Source organism: Heloderma suspectum, chromosome 15, assembly GCF_057233095.1.
Source record: "Heloderma suspectum isolate Gila_16-S chromosome 15, 16-S_ref, whole genome shotgun sequence".
Taxonomy (NCBI): Eukaryota; Metazoa; Chordata; class Lepidosauria; order Squamata; family Helodermatidae; genus Heloderma; species Heloderma suspectum.
Genome location: NC_139472.1, coordinates 3,424,818 through 3,442,130, shown reverse-complemented (window position 1 = coordinate 3,442,130; position 17,313 = coordinate 3,424,818). Strand labels below are relative to the sequence as shown.

The 17,313-nt window shown below is 50.2% G+C and overlaps 1 protein-coding gene across 1 annotated transcript; it reads right to left on the bottom strand.

Annotated features, from left to right (window-relative positions):
• Positions 1-397: 397 nt before the first annotated feature.
• On the bottom strand, positions 398-15,614 carry HTR6 (5-hydroxytryptamine receptor 6). Its single transcript, XM_084822120.1, has 3 exons — positions 14,889-15,614; positions 2,924-3,082; positions 398-855 (listed from the first exon to the last, which is right to left on the bottom strand). Exons 1-3 carry the CDS (start codon positions 15,612-15,614, stop codon positions 448-450), a joined length of 1,293 nt encoding a protein of 430 aa, XP_084678246.1. The 3' UTR covers positions 398-447.
• Positions 15,615-17,313: the final 1,699 nt, after the last annotated feature.

Below are 17,313 nucleotides of genomic sequence, written 5' to 3'. Positions count from 1 at the left end.
AAGGGCCCGCACCTCAGCAGGGGCCCGCTGGCAAGAGCCCCCTGGAGTTGCTCCTCTTCCCCACTGCAACCTGCTTGTTCCCCGGCCTCTTGCTCTGGCCCAGGCCATGGTGGTGGTGAGAAGGAGCAGGACATGCCATGGCCTCCTTGCTCAGTGGTTCTCTGCCTGGCAAGCAAGCAAGGGGTAGCGATGAGGAGGAAGAGGAGGAGGAACAAGAGGCAGCTGGTGATGATCGTGGTGAGAAGGCAAACTCCCTGAGGGAGGGGGCTGACGGAGGGTGCCTTGCCCAAGGGCCCACAAAAAATTGGAGCAGGCACTGTCTCCTTGGCTGGCTGTGCTTACCACGGCTGGCTGCGGCAAGCGCTCATTTTGAAACGGCAGGACGGAGCTCCGGCTATGAAGGGCTGGTGGGGCCGTGGGGTCACTGGGCAGCTTGGATGGTCCACCTCAGTCCATGGGAGTGTTTAGCAGATTGATGTGGCGCTCCTGGTCCATGTGCTCCAGGTCGAAAAGGTTCACCGACTCTGCCCCCATGGCCGGGAGAGATCCTAAGTGCTGGCTGCTGTGCTCGTTGGCCTGGGTGGTGGAGTCGGCCGAATCAGTGTCTCCTGGCAGGGTCAGGACATTCCTGAGGGATGCCCCTGGCCGAGGGCCGCTGTTAGAGTTCCTCATGGAGAGCGAGACGGGGCTGGCCCGGCGCTCCCAGGCACGCCGGCAGCATGGCAGGTACTTTGCCATGGCCCGCTTGAAGTCCCGCATGAAGAGGGGGTAGATTATGGGGTTCATGGTGCTGTTGCAGTAGCCCAGCCAGGTAAGGATGTCGAAAAAGTCTTCAGAGATGCAGTTACATATAGCCTGGAGAGAGAAGAGAATAAGCGGGAGAACAGAAGGTGGATGGATGGAGATGGATTATAGCCACAAAATGGTCCATTATACATACATACATACATGAAAGATAGAAAGACTAACAACAGAGTATTTTAACAAATATACTTTGAGCTAAATGTTTCTGCTTCTGCCCACAACAGTAGCTAACACAGCACAACTACTCATGAGGGTGGAAGCCAAAACATTTGTCTGAAAGTATGTATTTTAAGTATGTATAAAGGGCCGCAGTGTCTTAGCGGTTAAGACGCTGAACTGCAGACCGGAAGGTCGGCAGGACAGCAGTTCGAGACCCGAGTGCCGCGTGACGGAGTGAGCTCCCGTCTTCAGTCCCAGCTCCTGCCAACCTAGCAGTTCGAAAGCAAGAAATTGCAAGTAGATAAATAGCTACCGCCTTGGCGGGACAGGTGACAGCGTTCCGTGCGCCTCGGTGTTCAGTCACGCCGGCCACATGACCACGGAAGCGTCTTTGGACAGCGCTGGCTCTCCGGCTTAGAAACGGGGATGAGCACCGCACCCTGGAGTCGGACACGACTGGTTGGGGACACCTTTACCTTTTTATGTATTTTAAAATACTCTGTTGTTAGTCTTTCTATCTTTCTTTTATATTTTACCTTAAGACTGACTGCATCCAAAGGGGATCCAGAGCTCCTCATTGCTTTGCTTTACACCTCCCTACAGATATATATACCCAGAGAGAGAGAGAGAGAGAGAGAGAGAGAGAGAGAGACCTAGGAGAGCATTAAAAATGGGGCATGCTGCCCTAGGACTCGACCACCCCCTGCGGCTGCATGTGCAGACCCAGCTGAACTCACGTCGAGGGTCTCTGCTCCCACAACCGTTCCCAGGTCATGGTTCCAGAATTTAAAATAAAGTTTTTTAAAAGTCTCTTTTTTGATATCATCATCATTATTAATATTTTAAATTGGTAACTCAGCAAAGATAGACACCTTCTCCTGCAAAGCCCTGTAGATCATTAATCCACACAAAATCCAAATATTACTTTACTTCAAAGCTGGCTTCAGGGCGCGAAGCAGCCCTAGAACTCTGGTACTGAGAATGGTGTATTAGCCACCAAAATGTTTACCAGTGGGAAGAACAATAAAAATAACTTTTAACCTTTCACAGATCTGTTCAAGGTTTGACTTCAGGTTTTTTGTTTTGTTTTTTTAACTGTGCATTTGGAGTTGGAGGAAACTCCATTTGTTTGGAATTATTATTATTATTATTATTATTTTGTAAACATATTTTACTTTAGACATACACGGTATCAATGATATGCAGACTAAAACGTCATCCGTGTATAAGAAGCACAGCCTGTGCTGAATTATTCATCACAGGCTCTATACATATTTTAGAATGGTTGTCCCTGAATGTACACATTTTCCAAACACAGGTCTGCTCACTTGGGGAACGCTGACCTTGTATTAACATATGAAGGGGAACCAAGTTTCCATAGTAGTAGTAATAAATTACACCCAAAGCAGCTTATATGAACACCAATCAATAGAACTCTTTAGAAATACGAAACAAAACAAAACAAATATATAAAGTAAATAGCAGTAAAGTAAAAGACTTCTGAATGATTTGACCATCGGAGGTGATATTTCCTGTCCTAAATATCTTGGATCTTATCTGCTTCCGGTTATTACTGATCACCTTACATTTATCTCCTGCTCACGGCACATGGCCCTCCCCGCGCTCTAGCCATGTAGCCATCACAAAAACCCTGCGAGGTAGGTTAGTCCGAGAGAACACAGCTGCCCCCAAGTCGCCCAATGACCTTCATGGCTGAGTCTGGACTTGAACCCAGGGTCTCCTGAAATGTAATCCGACAATCTAACCCAACCTGCTGCCTTGCAGGTGTTTGGGACTGCAACTCCCAGCACCCTCAAGGGTCAAGTATTGTGGGAGTTGTAGTGCAAAACACCCAGCATGCTCAGGTCAAGTGTTGATTTTGTGTGACTTAAATCAGGAAAGGAGATTCCCCCTCTTGCTCAGGTTTGGCAAGTTTGTTCCCTGCTGGGACGGGACTTACCTGTGCCATGTTACAGACAAAGAAAGGAAGCCACGCCACGAAGAACATGCCCAGCAGGATACCCAAAGTCAGACTGGCTTTCAGCGCCCTTCTGCTGTGCTTGCTGGCAAATTTCCGGTTGTCACTCGTGCCCGTGGATTGGCTATGAGCTCGGTCAACCTGGGGGAGAGCAAAGAGAGTGAGGTGCACGACAATGAAAGAGCGAGCGAGCACTACAACTCCCAGCAGCCCTAGCCAACAGAGCTAATGGTTGGGGATTATTGGAGTTGTAGCCCAAAATATCTAGAGGGCGCCTGGTTGCCTCACCCTGCTGGCAGGAAGAACGGCAAGCAAAGATATGCTGGTGTGTTTGGCTCCTCCACTTTTGCCTTTGGCCCCGCCCACCACTGGAATTGGAATGAACTACTGGAATGAAAGTGGAAGGCCAAAGGAAGAGGGGCCGACTAGGGGCAAGATGGATGGATGATATTCTGGAGGTGACGGACTCGACCTTGGGGGAGATGGGGGTGGCAACAGCCGACAGGAGGCTCTGGCGTGGGCTGGTCCATGAAGTCGCGAAGAGTCGGAAGCGATGGACCGAATAAACAACAACAACCACTGGAATGCAGCCCCCGAGCTTCTGTGGCCCTTGCGTGAAAGAGCTTCTGCATCCCTGCTTTATGCCCTGTCGGACTTTGTTAGCCACAATCAGTCAATGCTGCGTCCATTTTTAATTTGCTTCAGTCTAGACGCATTTTATATGACATGTATTTATTTTATTTAAAATATTTCTGGGCCACTTTTCAGGGCAGAACCCTGATCCACGCTGCAGGCATAAGGCAAACCCAGGTTGGTGGCCCTCTAATCATGTGAAACATTGGCCAGGAGATTAGTAACGGCTTTCACCTGGTTCGTGAAAAGAAAGGTTGTTCTGTTTCTCAAAAGCTATGGTTTTCCTCCCTCCTGCCATTGGTAGCAACTAATTGGGGGGATCCAGTCACATTAAATCTAATATGTCGTACCTTTCAGCTTGGCTGTATGATATGAGATTTTGCAATTGATTACAGAGGCTTTTTAATTAGATTTTTAATTATTACTTTTATTTTGAGCCTTGACTGTTTCATTCAACGAAGCCAAGGCCTGCCTCTGTGCTATCTTTCTCCCTCTGTCTCCTCTAGCTGTAAATTAAATTGTTATCTCTACATCCGGTCTTAATTCAATCAACTCTGACTTGGCAGGGATCGCTCTACCAAAAGAATCCTCACACACACATACTCCCTGTGGGCTTCCTTGTTTTCCCAACCCTTTTGTAAATTAGAGCTTTCTGAGCGTGATTAGGGGTGCACATCTTTGCTTCCGTCATCCAGAATAACAATGAAAATGTTTGTTTCACAAAAAGGATTGCCGTGAAAAAATACCCCAGCTCTGTCATTGGCAAGATTCCCGTCATATGTTCTGGATCACAGCTTCAGTGAGATGTGGAATTTGCCCGCCTTAGCTCAGATTTCTTCTTGAAAAAAAATAATCAAGTTTCTGGTCTTCGTGTATCCATCAAAAGATATGTGGTCCATGTCTGATGATTGCTAACAAACCAGAGAGGGTTGGGGCGAGTTTTTCAGTGATGGTAAAAAATCCTTCTGTGCCTATGATTCCACCTGACCAATTTCCCATTGCACTCCATCATTTCAGGCTTTGCTATATGGGAAATCCAGATTATTTGAAAATCTGGCTGTTGGGAGTCATACACAATGCATGCAAATGTGATTTGATTTCTAGAAGGAATTCTGAGCATTGGGTTTGGGTTTGCTCAGTGCAGAATTTGAACGGGGGCAGGAAAATTGACAGGGCAACCCTGCTGCTTGGGGAAAGACTGGAAAGGGAAGCAACCCCTTTATCCAAAACCCAGACAGGCTCGCACCAACAGAGAGGGAGGACTGGTGTTTTTCTCCTCCCTGCTTCTTTTGGGGGCTTGCGAGGTTTTACTTTTACAATTTCCATCCCTTTGGTTGCCTTATGTATGCTAACTCCAGGCCTGGCGTATCTTTCCTCTAATTCCAGGGGTGTGTCAGGGAAATGTGAAGGCCAAGGTTCCTGCTAAACCATGCCTCACCTGCAATCCCAACACCCCCCCCCCCAGAACACACACCCCTTTGCCTGCACAGACATCAGAGAGGAAAAGGCCGTGGAAATCTCTGCTGCGCCTGGGAAGTAGTTTGAGAGCTTGGGTCTCCCCCTCCAAGGCTGAACACTCTCTGATTTTCTGTGCCCTTGGAACACCGAAACATCCTATGGCCCCAGTGACACCTTAAGTAGATAAATCAGTAGATGAATCAACCACATTGGTAGATTAATCAACTAACTTGGTAGATTAATCAACTACAGCTTGATCCACGGGGATCCAACTTTAGTTGCTGGGGGTTCCTACTCACCTTATCTATGGGGCCGAGCATTAAGAGCATCTCCATTTAGCACTAGAACCTCATGTGGGGTGGGGTGTTGCTGTAATGTTCACAACTGCTTTTCCTTACTCCAACGCGTGGTAGCTTTTTGATGATTAAATTATAGGTTGATCTCACATCTCCTTCAGGCATCTCCAATCGGCACTGCTGCGGGGGTTTGAGGAATGTGCAGATGTACTTAAGCTTAATTATGGGCAGATTGCTAATCATCTCAGAATCCTGCCATGGGTCTACAGCCCAACTAAGAAAGGGTCGGCCGGTCCTCCATGATGGTTTGGGGCTTGCCATTGTCCATGGTGCTGACATGGGTCTGTGGTTACGGGTTTCAAGAAAGATGGTTCAGCAATTTCCTAGCGACTGGTTGGCAACAGAGAACAGGGGTAAAGGGACTGTTCAACCTCCCTGCTTCCTTTCCCTGTCCCGGGGAGCAGAGGGACAAATGACATTTCCCCTTTATCCTGGAAACAAAGACTTTGGCTAACACTGTCAATGTCCTGGTATCTGCCAGAAGTGTAGAGCTGGTCTCCTTCCGGCTGGATTTCAGCCACGGGTACTAGTTGCTGATCCCCAGAGTGTACAAAATGAGAGTGATTTAACATGGAAAATCAGACCAGCTCACATTCCGAGTCTCGCTGTGTCATCTCCACAACTATCTTGGTCTTCGCAAACTTTCCAGAACTGGGTTGAGGGCGGTTTGTGTTTTGTCCATTGCAAACATCCCTGTGACGTTCCTTCATTTTTTGCTTGTCCTAAGTGTAAGGCAATTGTGTATTCTTGAGTAAGAATGGCTGCATACTGAGAGATCTGCAGTAGCCAAGAGAGGAAAGGCCACTTAGAATGAGGTTGTTTACCAAATTTGCTGAGGCTATATTGTTACAGAAAAAATAAATCATGGCATGCAGGAAAAGCTGTATTTATCACGCTTGTATTTATCATCCTCCAAAAAGGAAATAATTCAAGCCGTTCCTTAGTCATCCCCCACCGATAAAGTAGAATACAGGATTCCAGCTCTGTTTGCTTCTTCCTTTTAAAAGCTTTTCTTAAGCCAAGAATCTGCAACTGGGCATTTGATTGTTGGCTGGGTTGCAGGTCCCTGATGTGAGAAGAAAAAAATGAAGGGGGGGGGGAGCTATATCAAAGCAATTAAATGCAATTAAGCTTGGAGGTTTCCCCTCCCCCCCTCTCCTGCAGGATATGACATTCATAGTGGCAATTGTTGGTGAGTTACATCTGTCATTTTCCATGGCACGTTACCTCATCTCTAAATAGTGGGACACACACACTTATACACAAAAAGGAAAGAAAAAGGTAAAATTCTCAAGAATCTAGATTCTGCAGCCATGAGGACTAGGGGCTTGTTCTGTGCTTTACTATTTCAAGCTGAGATGTCCAAGAATCTAGATTCTGCAATCATGAGGACTAGAAGCTTATTTTGTGTTTTATTATTTCAAACTGAGATGCTCAAGAAGCTAGATCATGCAGCCATGAGGACTAGGACCTTGTTTTATGTTTTGTTATTTAAATCTGAGATTCTTGAGGAGCTGGATCCTGCTTCTGGCCTTCTACTCTTTTCCACGCCTGCAGGAATGGCTAAGCAAGCACACAAACATGCACACACAGCCCTGGGAAGAGCGCCATTTCCCTTTAATGAGCTCGTTGGTGATGAAATGATCTTGGCAAATTAAATTTCACTTGCCTGGAACATTAGTCATTTGTCACAGGGTGGCATTAGGAACTGAGGCGGCAGGAAGGTTATTTTGGTGTTATGTTACAGAGGCATCCGACCCGCTCCCCAATTCTGGGAGAAGAATCATAGAATCACAGAACAGTAGAATAGTAGGGTTGGAAGGGGCCTACAAGGCCATCGAGTCCAACCCCCTGCTCAAGGCAGGAACCCAAGTCAGAGCATCCCCGGCAGATGGCTGTCCAGCCTCGTCTCGAACGCCTCCAGTGTGGGAGAGCCCACCGCCTCCCTAGGGAATGGGTTCTGTTGTCGTGTTGCTCTAGCAGTCAGGAAGTTTTTCCTGATGTTCAGCCGGAATCTGGCTTCCTGCAACTTGAGCCCATTATTCCGTGTCCTGCACTCTGGGAGGATCGAGAAGAGACCCTGGCCTTCCTCTCTGTGACAACCTTTCAAGTCCTTGAAGAGCGCTATCCTATTTCCCCTCGGTCTTCTCTTCTCAAGGCTAAACAGGCCCAGTTCTTCCAGTCTCTCCTCATAGGGCTTTGTTTCCAGTCCCCTGATCATCTTTGTTGCCCTCCTCTGAACCCTCTCCAGCTTGTCTGCATCCTTCTTAAAATGTGGTGCTCAGAACTGGACACAGTACTCCAGATGAGGCCTAACCAGTGCTGAGTAGAGGGGAACTAATACTTCCCAGGATTCAAAAGCTACGCTTCTATTAATGCAGCCCCAAATAGCATTTGCCTTTTTTGCAGCCACATCACATTGTTGGCTCATATTCAGCTTGTGATCTACGACAATTCCAAGATCCTTCTCGCTTGTAGTGTTGTTGAGCCATGTATTCCCCATCTTGTAACTGTGCATTTGGTTTCTTTTTCCTAGGTGCAGAACTTGGCATTTGTCCCTATTAAATTTCATTCTGTTGTTTTCAGCCCAGCGCTCCAGTCTATCAAGATCACTTTGAATTTTGTTCCTGTCTTCCAAGGTATTAGCTATCCCGCCCAGATGGTGCCATTCATTCCGGTGCTTGCAAATCTTCCCCCTGCCCCCACTCCCCCCCCCAACCCCTGCTGATACGTCCAGTTTCCTGCTAGTTTCAGTGCTTATTGAACTCGGCAATGGGGTTAATTAGATTTTCCAAATGAGGTACATGTGAGCAGAGCAAAATTCTGAGAGGACAGAGCTGGCTAGAGTGCCCTTGCTAGCATGAGTATTTGTTTACCTCCTTACAGAAGCTGATCTCCAAAGACACGGCCAGATCAATCACGGCCAATGCATGGGCTCCCCACACACCCCTTCCTGCAATGTCTGTGATTCAAACGCCTCCATATCTACAGGGCTTCCTCCCCAGAATGGCTTTTGCTTCGCCCAGAGTGTTCCAGCTTTATCACACAATGGTTAAAGAAATGGATGGATTGCTTTGTACTCCCTTTCCACCATGAAAATGGTGCTCAAGGTAGCTAGCAATCATTGCTGCATGATGCGCTTCAGTGCATTTCGGAGCAGTCCAACTAATGCTAAGGCACTTTCAGTGAAGCTAATATGTGTAATGGTCCACAGTCTGCATCACTGTTTTTGACCTAGGCAGTTTCCACACTCCGCTGGAAGCCATCTAGTGTGAACTGGCTCTCTTAGTGTGTCTCTATCCTGTTGCGAGTTAGTTTCTTTCTCTAGCTATCTTTCCTTCAACTTTCTTTTTCTTTATTTCCTTCCATCTTTCTTTTACTTTCTTTTAATTCTTTTTGTCTGCCTTCTGCTCATTCCTGTTTTCCAGTGTAACTCCATGCATATTTACACGGATGCCAGTCCACTGTATTCAATGGGGGGGGGGGTGTATCAAGTTGGATAAGAACGGCTACTTCTTCGTCGCTGAGCGACGAACAGCGAGAGACGTCGCTGAGTAGAAAGACAGTATCCTTGATCAATGCAGTTGGCTCTCTCATTTTTCAGTACGTTCTTGTTTTCTATGTAAATTAAAAAGTGCTTATGTGGCATGTTTGCAGTAATGCTACCTTTATTTCCCTTGTCTTTTTAATTCCCCCACACCCACTTTTTAAAATACATCAGCAGATTATATTTGTTATTGTGGATTAGAATTTCTTTTACGGAATGTATGCTTAAGGAGGTCTCTCTCATTACAAAATTGGCATTTGGGCAATGAGACGTTTTTAGAGAGTTTATGTTTGGGAGTGTGAAACCAGCATATTAGTTGTGATTAGGGCTGTATTGTGTTATGATCACTTGACGGTTTAGGGCAGGGATGGGGGACTGTTTCAGCCTCAAGGGCTGAAATCCATTGCAGATAACCTCTCAGGAGCCGCATTCCAGTGAGGAGTGGAGTGGAAGCCAAAAGGGGTGGAGCGAAAATTCCACCAGCGGGCCAACATGCCACCGGAGATCCCACGGCACGCAGGTGGAAAGTTCCATGCGTGTGAAAGTTTCCTGGCAGTATTCTGCCTGCAGGAGGGAGAGAAATGGGCATGTTGGCCCAGGAGTGGAGACGCTACTTCCAAAGTCCCTTCTTTTCCCCCAAACACCCACAGAAGCGTTAGGACTGTACACCAGACCTGTTGGCATTTGTCACCCCCCCCCCCTTGTGACAGATAGCTGCCTAGTAAACTGGAAGAACTGGAGTGGACAGAATGAGTTTGGGAGTTGTTGCTCTGTACCGCCCTACACTCCGTTCCTGTCTGAGCAGATGCTGCCTGCCCACTTCCACATGGCACCGGGATGGGGGTGGGGGGTGACAAGTCTGGAGCTCAGGCTCCCCTCCCCTCCCCTTCTGATGAATGGCTCCTCCATATTCCTCAAAAATACACCTGACATTCTCCTCTCCCACTCTATTGTTTTGGTGACTGCAGTTACCTTCTGCAAATGGGAACAAAAGAACAAGCAAGAAGAGAGAGAGAGAGAGAGAGAAGGTTGGTATCTCTCCTCAGACAAAAAGAAACTACATTCCTTCTGTCCCTGCAAACATCAGGGGCTCCAGAGCTACCGTGGGGGGCTCCAGCCCAGCCTGGCCCTTCACTAAGGACGCCCCATTGTCTGGTGTATGAACATTAGCCCAAGGGCCTTTCCTGCCCTGCATGTGTGGATTGGGATGGTGACCTCAAGGACATGCTAAGAAAACACCTCCATCTTTTTCTGCCGCTGTGGTGTGTATATTTGCAGGAACAGGGGTTGGGCATAGCACTCGGAATCCGGACACTCTCATCTCTCACACCCTTTTCAGAACAAGGTTCCAGCCCTTAAAGTTGCCAAGGTAAAGTAGGGCAGGCTGGAAACACAGCACCTATATCACCTTCCTGGATTCATATATCAAGGGCAGGGAAGAGCTTTTGGCAACCTGACCCTTCTAGCTGGAGACAGCAGGGATGGAACCTGGGACACCCCCCCCCCTTTGTAATAGGGAGCATGCTTTTTCAACATAAAACCCCCAAGTCCAAAAGCCAGTGGAGGCAGAGCACCTTGGATAGCTCTGACTGGTTCTGACTGAAACCCAAAGTGGATTCACAGCCCCACTGACATCGGAGCCCCCAGCCCCCCTGCCAAAAATGTAGTGTGTTTCAGGGGTGCGGTGGGTGGGATTCTTGGGGTCTTCTTGCTTTCACATTTCCTCTTGTTTTCCCTGCAGGTTGAAAAGCCCGCTCAGGTGGTTTGCGAACAGTTAAACTCTGCCCCCCTCCCTCTCCAGGAAAATCTCATAAGAACTGCAAACTAACATAGGTTGGCAGCAGTGATAAAGCAAGCGTTCTCATGGCTGGCCAAAGACCCCCAGACAAATGAAAGCGTGTGAGTTTGATGTCTGAAAGAAATAGAAGAGAAGGGGGCAAAAGGAACTTAACAGCCCCCCCCCAGGGCTCCTGATCAAGAACATTATTGCCCTGCTGGCAGGGGGCAGCGTGATCATGCCTGGAGCCGTCCCAGCAGGACGACAACGTTAAATCCGCCCCACCCACCCCGCGATCAAGAACGCCGTTAGCGGCTGGGCAACAGTGATATTGCTTGCATCAGGATTGCTGGGGTGCGGGGAGGTTCAACCTCTCCCCTGCAGCAATCCTAATCATGACTTCGGTTTCCCCAGCGTTTGCCTGGAACAGTGAACTTTTCTCCACCTCCTGGCTGATGGGTGATCAGCTGTGCAGCGGGGCAGGGGGGGGATGGCTGGGGTTCTGCAGGCCTCACAGAGAGCGATCCAAGGCCACGTGGTTTGCCTGTGGCTTAGGGAAGGGCATTCCACAAATCACCACAAAGACGGCGCTGCCGATTGCTGAGTTCAGGAGACTCTGCAGATCGGTGGAGGGGCTGCCACCAGACAGCCCCTGCAGTCCACCTCCAGGTCCTTCTGCCCTCTCCCTCTGGAGAGGAGAGGCCGGAACCTGGATGATGTGTTTGACTGCCCCCATGAATCCCTACGTTGTACCTTCATGTTGGGTTAGTATTGTGCGCCATGGGGGGAACCATACGTGTCTGACAAGCAGGATATAATTAATTGTATTAATGTGTTAATTGCCTAATTTCAAGGACTTGAAAGGCTGTCACAGAGAGGAAGGCCAGGATCTCTTCTCGATCATCCCAGAGTGCAGGACACGGAATAATGCAAACAGTCAGGAAGAAAAGCTTCCTGACTGTTAGAGCAACACGACAATGGAACCAATGACCTAGGGAGGCGGTGGGCTCTCCCACACTCGAGGCGTTCAAGACGAGGCTGGACAGCCATCTGTCAGGGATGCTCTGACCTGGATTCCTGCCTTGAGCAGGGGGTTGGACTCGATGGCCTTGTAGGCCCCTTCCAACCCTACTGTTCTATGATTTTATTATTCTGACACTGAGGAGGCCTTTGGTCCAGCTCTTTGCAAACAAGGATTTTCACAGGGGAGATGGTGATCTTTCAGATATTTCCTGGTCCTAGACTCCACAGAGCTGTATCCTTCCCTCTAATAGCAAACTCAGGTGGCGAGGGCCGACAGGACTGTGGCTGACATGGGCCCACTGAGACACAAGATGAAGGTATCCGCACGCTCAGCGAAACACTGAGGTTTGCAGAAGTACATAAAATCTTTAAATAATTATAATAAAAAAAGAGTAACGGGTAACCCACCCATCCCAACAGAGACTAGAAGAAAGATGAGAGGTGAAGATTGGAGGGGAGGATATGCTGCAGAATTCTGTTGCAGCCCCCGCCCCCTGTAGGTTTTTAAAGCAGACAGGAAACTGATGGGAAAGCAGTGCTGATCTTTTGACACCGGCATAATATATCCATAAGGACCAGCACAAGAGTGCCATTGGCTGGCAGCTAGAAAATGCCCCGGAGGATTCTGAAACTGAACGGTAGGGCTGTAAACCGAAGCGTCCATCAGCTGCAGAAAACCAGAGAGAAAAGGAAAACGAGAAAACGAGAGAGACAGGGCTTGATTTTCCGCCTTGCTGCCTTGTTTGAGACGTCTCCCATTCCACGGTCCCCACAGGATGCACCGTTTTGGGCACCTCTAGCAAGTCTCCCTGTCACCTGCCTTGTTGCTAAGCTAAACAGTCCCAGATGTTGCAACCTTTCCTCGCAGGGGAGTTGCTCCAGCCCCTTGATCATTTTAGTTGCCCTTTTCTGCACCTTTTCCAGCTCCGCATAGGGCAGGAGTGTTGAACCTCTTTCGTCCCGAGGGCCGAACTGCATTTTGGAGAAGCTCTCGGGGGCCACATTCCAGAGGTGGGTGAGGCCAAAGGCAAAAGATGCAGGGCCGAAAATGCGAGCGGATTGTAGCTTGATGCTCTTCCTGCCGGAGAGACTCTGTGTTCAAGGGAGGGGCACTCATCTGGCTGTGTCCCCCAGCTAGGGAGAAGCCAAACATACAGCAGTGACCCATGCAGAGAGGCAACGGGCAGACTCCTCTAAGGGCCAGCCATTTTGAATGAGCCCATCACACCAAGAGGCTGCTTGGAAGGCAGCATGCCCTGTTTCAGTGGCTCACACAGAGACAGACTGTTCTGCTAGGCCTGTAGTAGCAGGAAGGAAGGAAGGAAGGAAGGAAGGAAGGAAGGAAGGAAGGAAGGAAGCATGGCCATGCACAGGGACTGTGCAGAGTTTCAGCAGGCACCTTCCTCTGCGTGTGGATAGCTTCGGCTTCTTAATTTTCTGAATTTCCTGCACTCTCACAGCGCCCCATAGAGAAGGGACTGCTTCTATGCAAGGAAGACTCTGGGAGATGTCCCATCATGATATTGCTGTAGCACCACCTCTGAGCATGCAAAGAGTTCATTTTCTCCACTCCACAGAACAAATGCAAAAGGGCCAGATTAGGAGCAGGTCTGAGACCCCAACACCCGTAGCAAACCAATTTTGTGGGCTACCTCAGGGGCCAGGCACCTGGACCCCCGACCCCTTGGTTTCATTTTGTTTCATTTCTGTACTTCCCAACAGCCAAAGCTCTCGGGGCGGCTCCCCAAAATTACTACCCAAAATACAACATAATTTTTAAAGAGAGCCAGTGTGGTGTAGTGGTGAGAGTGTTGGACTAGGAGTCGGGAGATCCGGGTTCTAGTCCCCACTCGGCCATGGAAGCCCACTGGGTGACTTTGGGCCAGTCACAGACTCTCAGCCCAACCCACCTCACAGGGTTGTTGTTGTGAGGATAAAATGGAGGAGGAGGATCGTTGTGTAAGCCGCCTTGGGCTCCTTAAGGAGGAAAAAAGGCGGGATATAAATGTAATAAATAAATAAATAAATAAATAAATAAATAAAGCTAAACACAGTTAACAATAAAATACCAGGAACCTAATAAATCAACTATTAAATGCCCCGTCATATGCCATCAAAAGCCTGTGAGCAGTCTTTACCTGGTGCTGAAAAGACAACAGTGTTGGTGCCAGGTTGGCCTCACTGGAGAGAGCATTTCACAATTGTGGGGCCACCACCAAGAAGGCCCTATCCCTTGTGGCCATCAGTGGAGGCTGGTGGCCCCAGTGTCAGGAGGGAGCGTAATCCAATCTGGGTTTCACACCTTGGATGGTTCTTTTAGAGTTGTGACTGGTTCTGACTGAAACCTGGAGCAGATCCACCACCCCACTGACATCGGAGCCACCAGCCTCCACTGGTTACCATCCTCCAAACCTCCCTCGGAGGAGGCACTCAGAGGAGATAGTTTACAGGCAGGTTCATATCAGGAGAGAGGCTCCATCGGGGATTGCAGTCCTGAGCTGTTTAAGCCTTTATATGTCAAACCCAGCATATGCTGGGCCAGTGTTGTGGAGTGGTTAGAGCATTAGACCAGGACTTGGGAGATCCGGGTTCTAGTCCCCACTCGGTCATGAAGCTCTCTGGGTGACTTTGGGGCCAGTCACAGACTCTCAGCCTCACCTACCTCACAGGGTTGTTGTGAGGATAACATGGAGAGGAGCAGAAGGACCACGTAAGCCACGTTGGGTTCCTTCCAAGAAGAAAAATGGCAGGATATAAATGTAACAATGTCAGTGGTTGGACTACAGCAGCCGTCATCCCTGTCCACTGGCTGTGCTGTGCTGGGGTCAATGGAAGTTGTAGTTCAAAATGTTGGGAGAGCCGCCTAGGATCAGCTTTTTCTGCAGCTTTTTCCTCATTCTGAAAGGTGCCCCAGATGCCTCTCCGAGGGCTTAGCTTCTGGCAGTAAGAGCTCGAAGCTACAATATGCTGGCATGTTGTCCCCGCCCCTTTTGTGGTTGGCCACACCCCCTTTCCTTTTGCCCCACCCCTTTGGCTTAAACCCCACCCACCACTGGAATGCTGCCCCCACGAGCGTCTCCAAAGTGGAATCCAGCCCCCAAGCCCAAAGAGACACCCCTGGCCTACGCCGAGCCAAGCTGCAATTCTTGTTACCTGTTGTGTCGGCTCATCGGCTGCCGCGACAACGGTGTTGGTGAGGGAGGCCACCTGGACCGCTTGCTTCCGGGCCGCCAGCAGGATGCGGCAGTAGGTGAACAAAATGGCAATGGACGGGAGGAAGAAGGTCAGGCCGGAGGCGATGAGGGCGTAAGGCAAGCTCACCAAGAGGCGGCATTGGCCCTCTTGGGCCTGGAGGGTGGCATTGAGTGGCCGGAGGTCAAACTCCACCTTGTGCCAGCCCATCTTGATCGGCAAGAAGGACACCAAGGCGGCGAGCGTCCAGGTGGCCAGGATGAGCAGGACAGCTCGGCTGGACGTCACCCTCAGCTTGTACTTGAGAGGCGAGATGATGAGGAGGTAGCGGTCCAAGCTGATGACGCACAAGTTGAGGATGGAAGCGCTGGTGCACATCACGTCGAAGGAGAACCAGATGGAGCAGAATGCGCCGTCTAGCACCCAGCGGCCGTAGAGCTGGTTCAACAGGGCTGGGGGCATCACGACGGAGCCCACCATCAGGTCAGACATGAAGAGCGACACCAAGAAGTAGTTGGAGGTGTTGCGCAAGGCCCGCTGGGTGAAGATCAGGAGGATGAGTGAGAAGTTGCCCACCATGGTCAAGAGGATGATGAAACCAAGGAAGGCAGCCGTCCACGCGCTGCCGCGGAGCAGAGGGCTCTCCCCGATCCAGCTGGTGTTGCTGCTCCCCAACTCTCCTTCCATTGGGAAGACAGGCTGGTGGAGAGGGAGGGGAGTCGCTGGATGAGGTCTGCCCAATTCCAGAGCTAGGAGCAGAGGGGGGCAGCCGCCCAAGCGCTGCCACTGAGCAGAGGGATCTCCCCAGCCCGGCTGGTGTTGCTGTTCCCGAACTCCCCTTCCATCGGGGAGATGGGATCGGAGAGAGGGAGGGGGAGCTGCCGAGTTGAACCCACTGATTTGCGAAAGAGGGTTGTGGTTCGGAGCTCCAACTTCCAAAGCTATTAGCAGAGGAAGGCAGCTGTCCAAGTGCTGGCCCTGGCCTGGCTGCTGCTCCCGAGAACTCTCCTTTCATCGGGGAGATGGGACTGGGGAGAGGGAGGGAGAGCTGTCGAGGTAGGTCTGACTCACTCAGATGGTCCAAATTCCAGAGCTAGAAGCAGAGAAAAGCAGCCGTCCGAGCGCTGCCGACGAGCACAGACTTCTCCCCGATCCGGCTGGTGTTGCTGCTCCTGAATTCTCCTTCCACTGGGGAGAGGGAGGGAAGTTGTTGAGTGCGGTCCGCTGGTTTGCGAAAGAGGATCTTGGCTCGGGGTCCAAATGAGGGAGCTAGGTGATCATCGCTGGGCGATTCAGATGACGGAGCTAGGCGAGTCAAGGGATGCAAAATTATTCTGTGCCCTTTCCACCAGCCCTCCTTTGCTCGTTCTTTCCCCCTTCCTCCTCCTCTTCTTCTTCTCTCTTTCTGCCCCTCTTCGCTAGGAACCAGGGCTGCACAGTTTTCTCCGAAGCAGCTCCCCGAGCGCGGAGGGAGCCCCATCCATCTTCAGCATCCTGTTCCTCGCTTCATCTCGCAACCATCTGAAGGCAAAAAGCGAAGGCAGGGAGAGGGCAGATGGCACAACCCAGCCCCCTGCTCTCTCCAGTTTCGTACCTGTCGATGTTCCGCTTCGCTCGGGGAGGGGGCTGGAAATAAAAATACAGAAATAAAACGTTCTGTTCTTCGCTCCCCTACGTGCGTGGATGCTTCTGCCGGCGCTGCCGATTCTCCTTTCCGCTCCTGCATCTCTTGGAAAAAGCGATAAGCCCACTCTGTCGATGCCAAGGGATGTGGGCTTCCTCCTCCACGACATTGCGCTGGCGGGGGAGGGGGGGGCGGAAGCATACAAAAACCGTGCCAGCTGATGTTGCAGGGGCCACGTGACAAGGTGTGTGTGGGGGGGTGGAGGGGGCATCTCTCCCCCTTGGACTGCAAACTGCCCATGAGCAAATGCAGCTTGGAAGCAATGGCACCCAGACACTACTGAACTCTCCCGGGGTGGTAGAGTCCTGGGCACCAGCGTGGACTGTACCATGGATGGGATGGAAAGTGGGGGATCACATTTTTTGTAATGCTCCCCTAGGAGGGGTATGTATGCATGTGAGAGAGGGGGGGCAGTGTGGTGTAGTGGTTAGTGAGTTGGCCCTGGACTCGGGAGATCCGGGTTCTAGTCCCCACTTGGCCATGAAGCTCACTGGGGTACTCTGGGGCAGGCACTGACTTGGCCTAAACCTACCTCACAGGGTTGTTGTGTGGATAAAACGGAGAGGAGGAGGATCATGTAAGCCGCCTTGGGCTCCTTGCAAGAGCAGGGGGGAGGCAGAATTTAAATCGGGCAGAGGGACCTTCGACCAGCTGAGCCATTCCTCTCTCTGGAAGGCAGGTCCTGGATCCAACCCATATATC

Bases quoted from the DNA above. Each gene is read 5' to 3' on its own strand.
- HTR6 (XM_084822120.1), bottom strand. From the start codon at position 15,614: ATGGAAGGAGAGTTGGGGAGCAGCAACACCAGCTGGATCGGGGAGAGC. The intron at 3,083-14,888 runs GTAACAAGAATT...GCTCTCCCCCAG, and splicing joins CCGATGAGCCGACACAACAG to GTTGACCGAGCTCATAGCCA. The intron at 856-2,923 runs GTAAGTCCCGTC...TTCTCTCTCCAG, and splicing joins TTGTCTGTAACATGGCACAG to GCTATATGTAACTGCATCTC.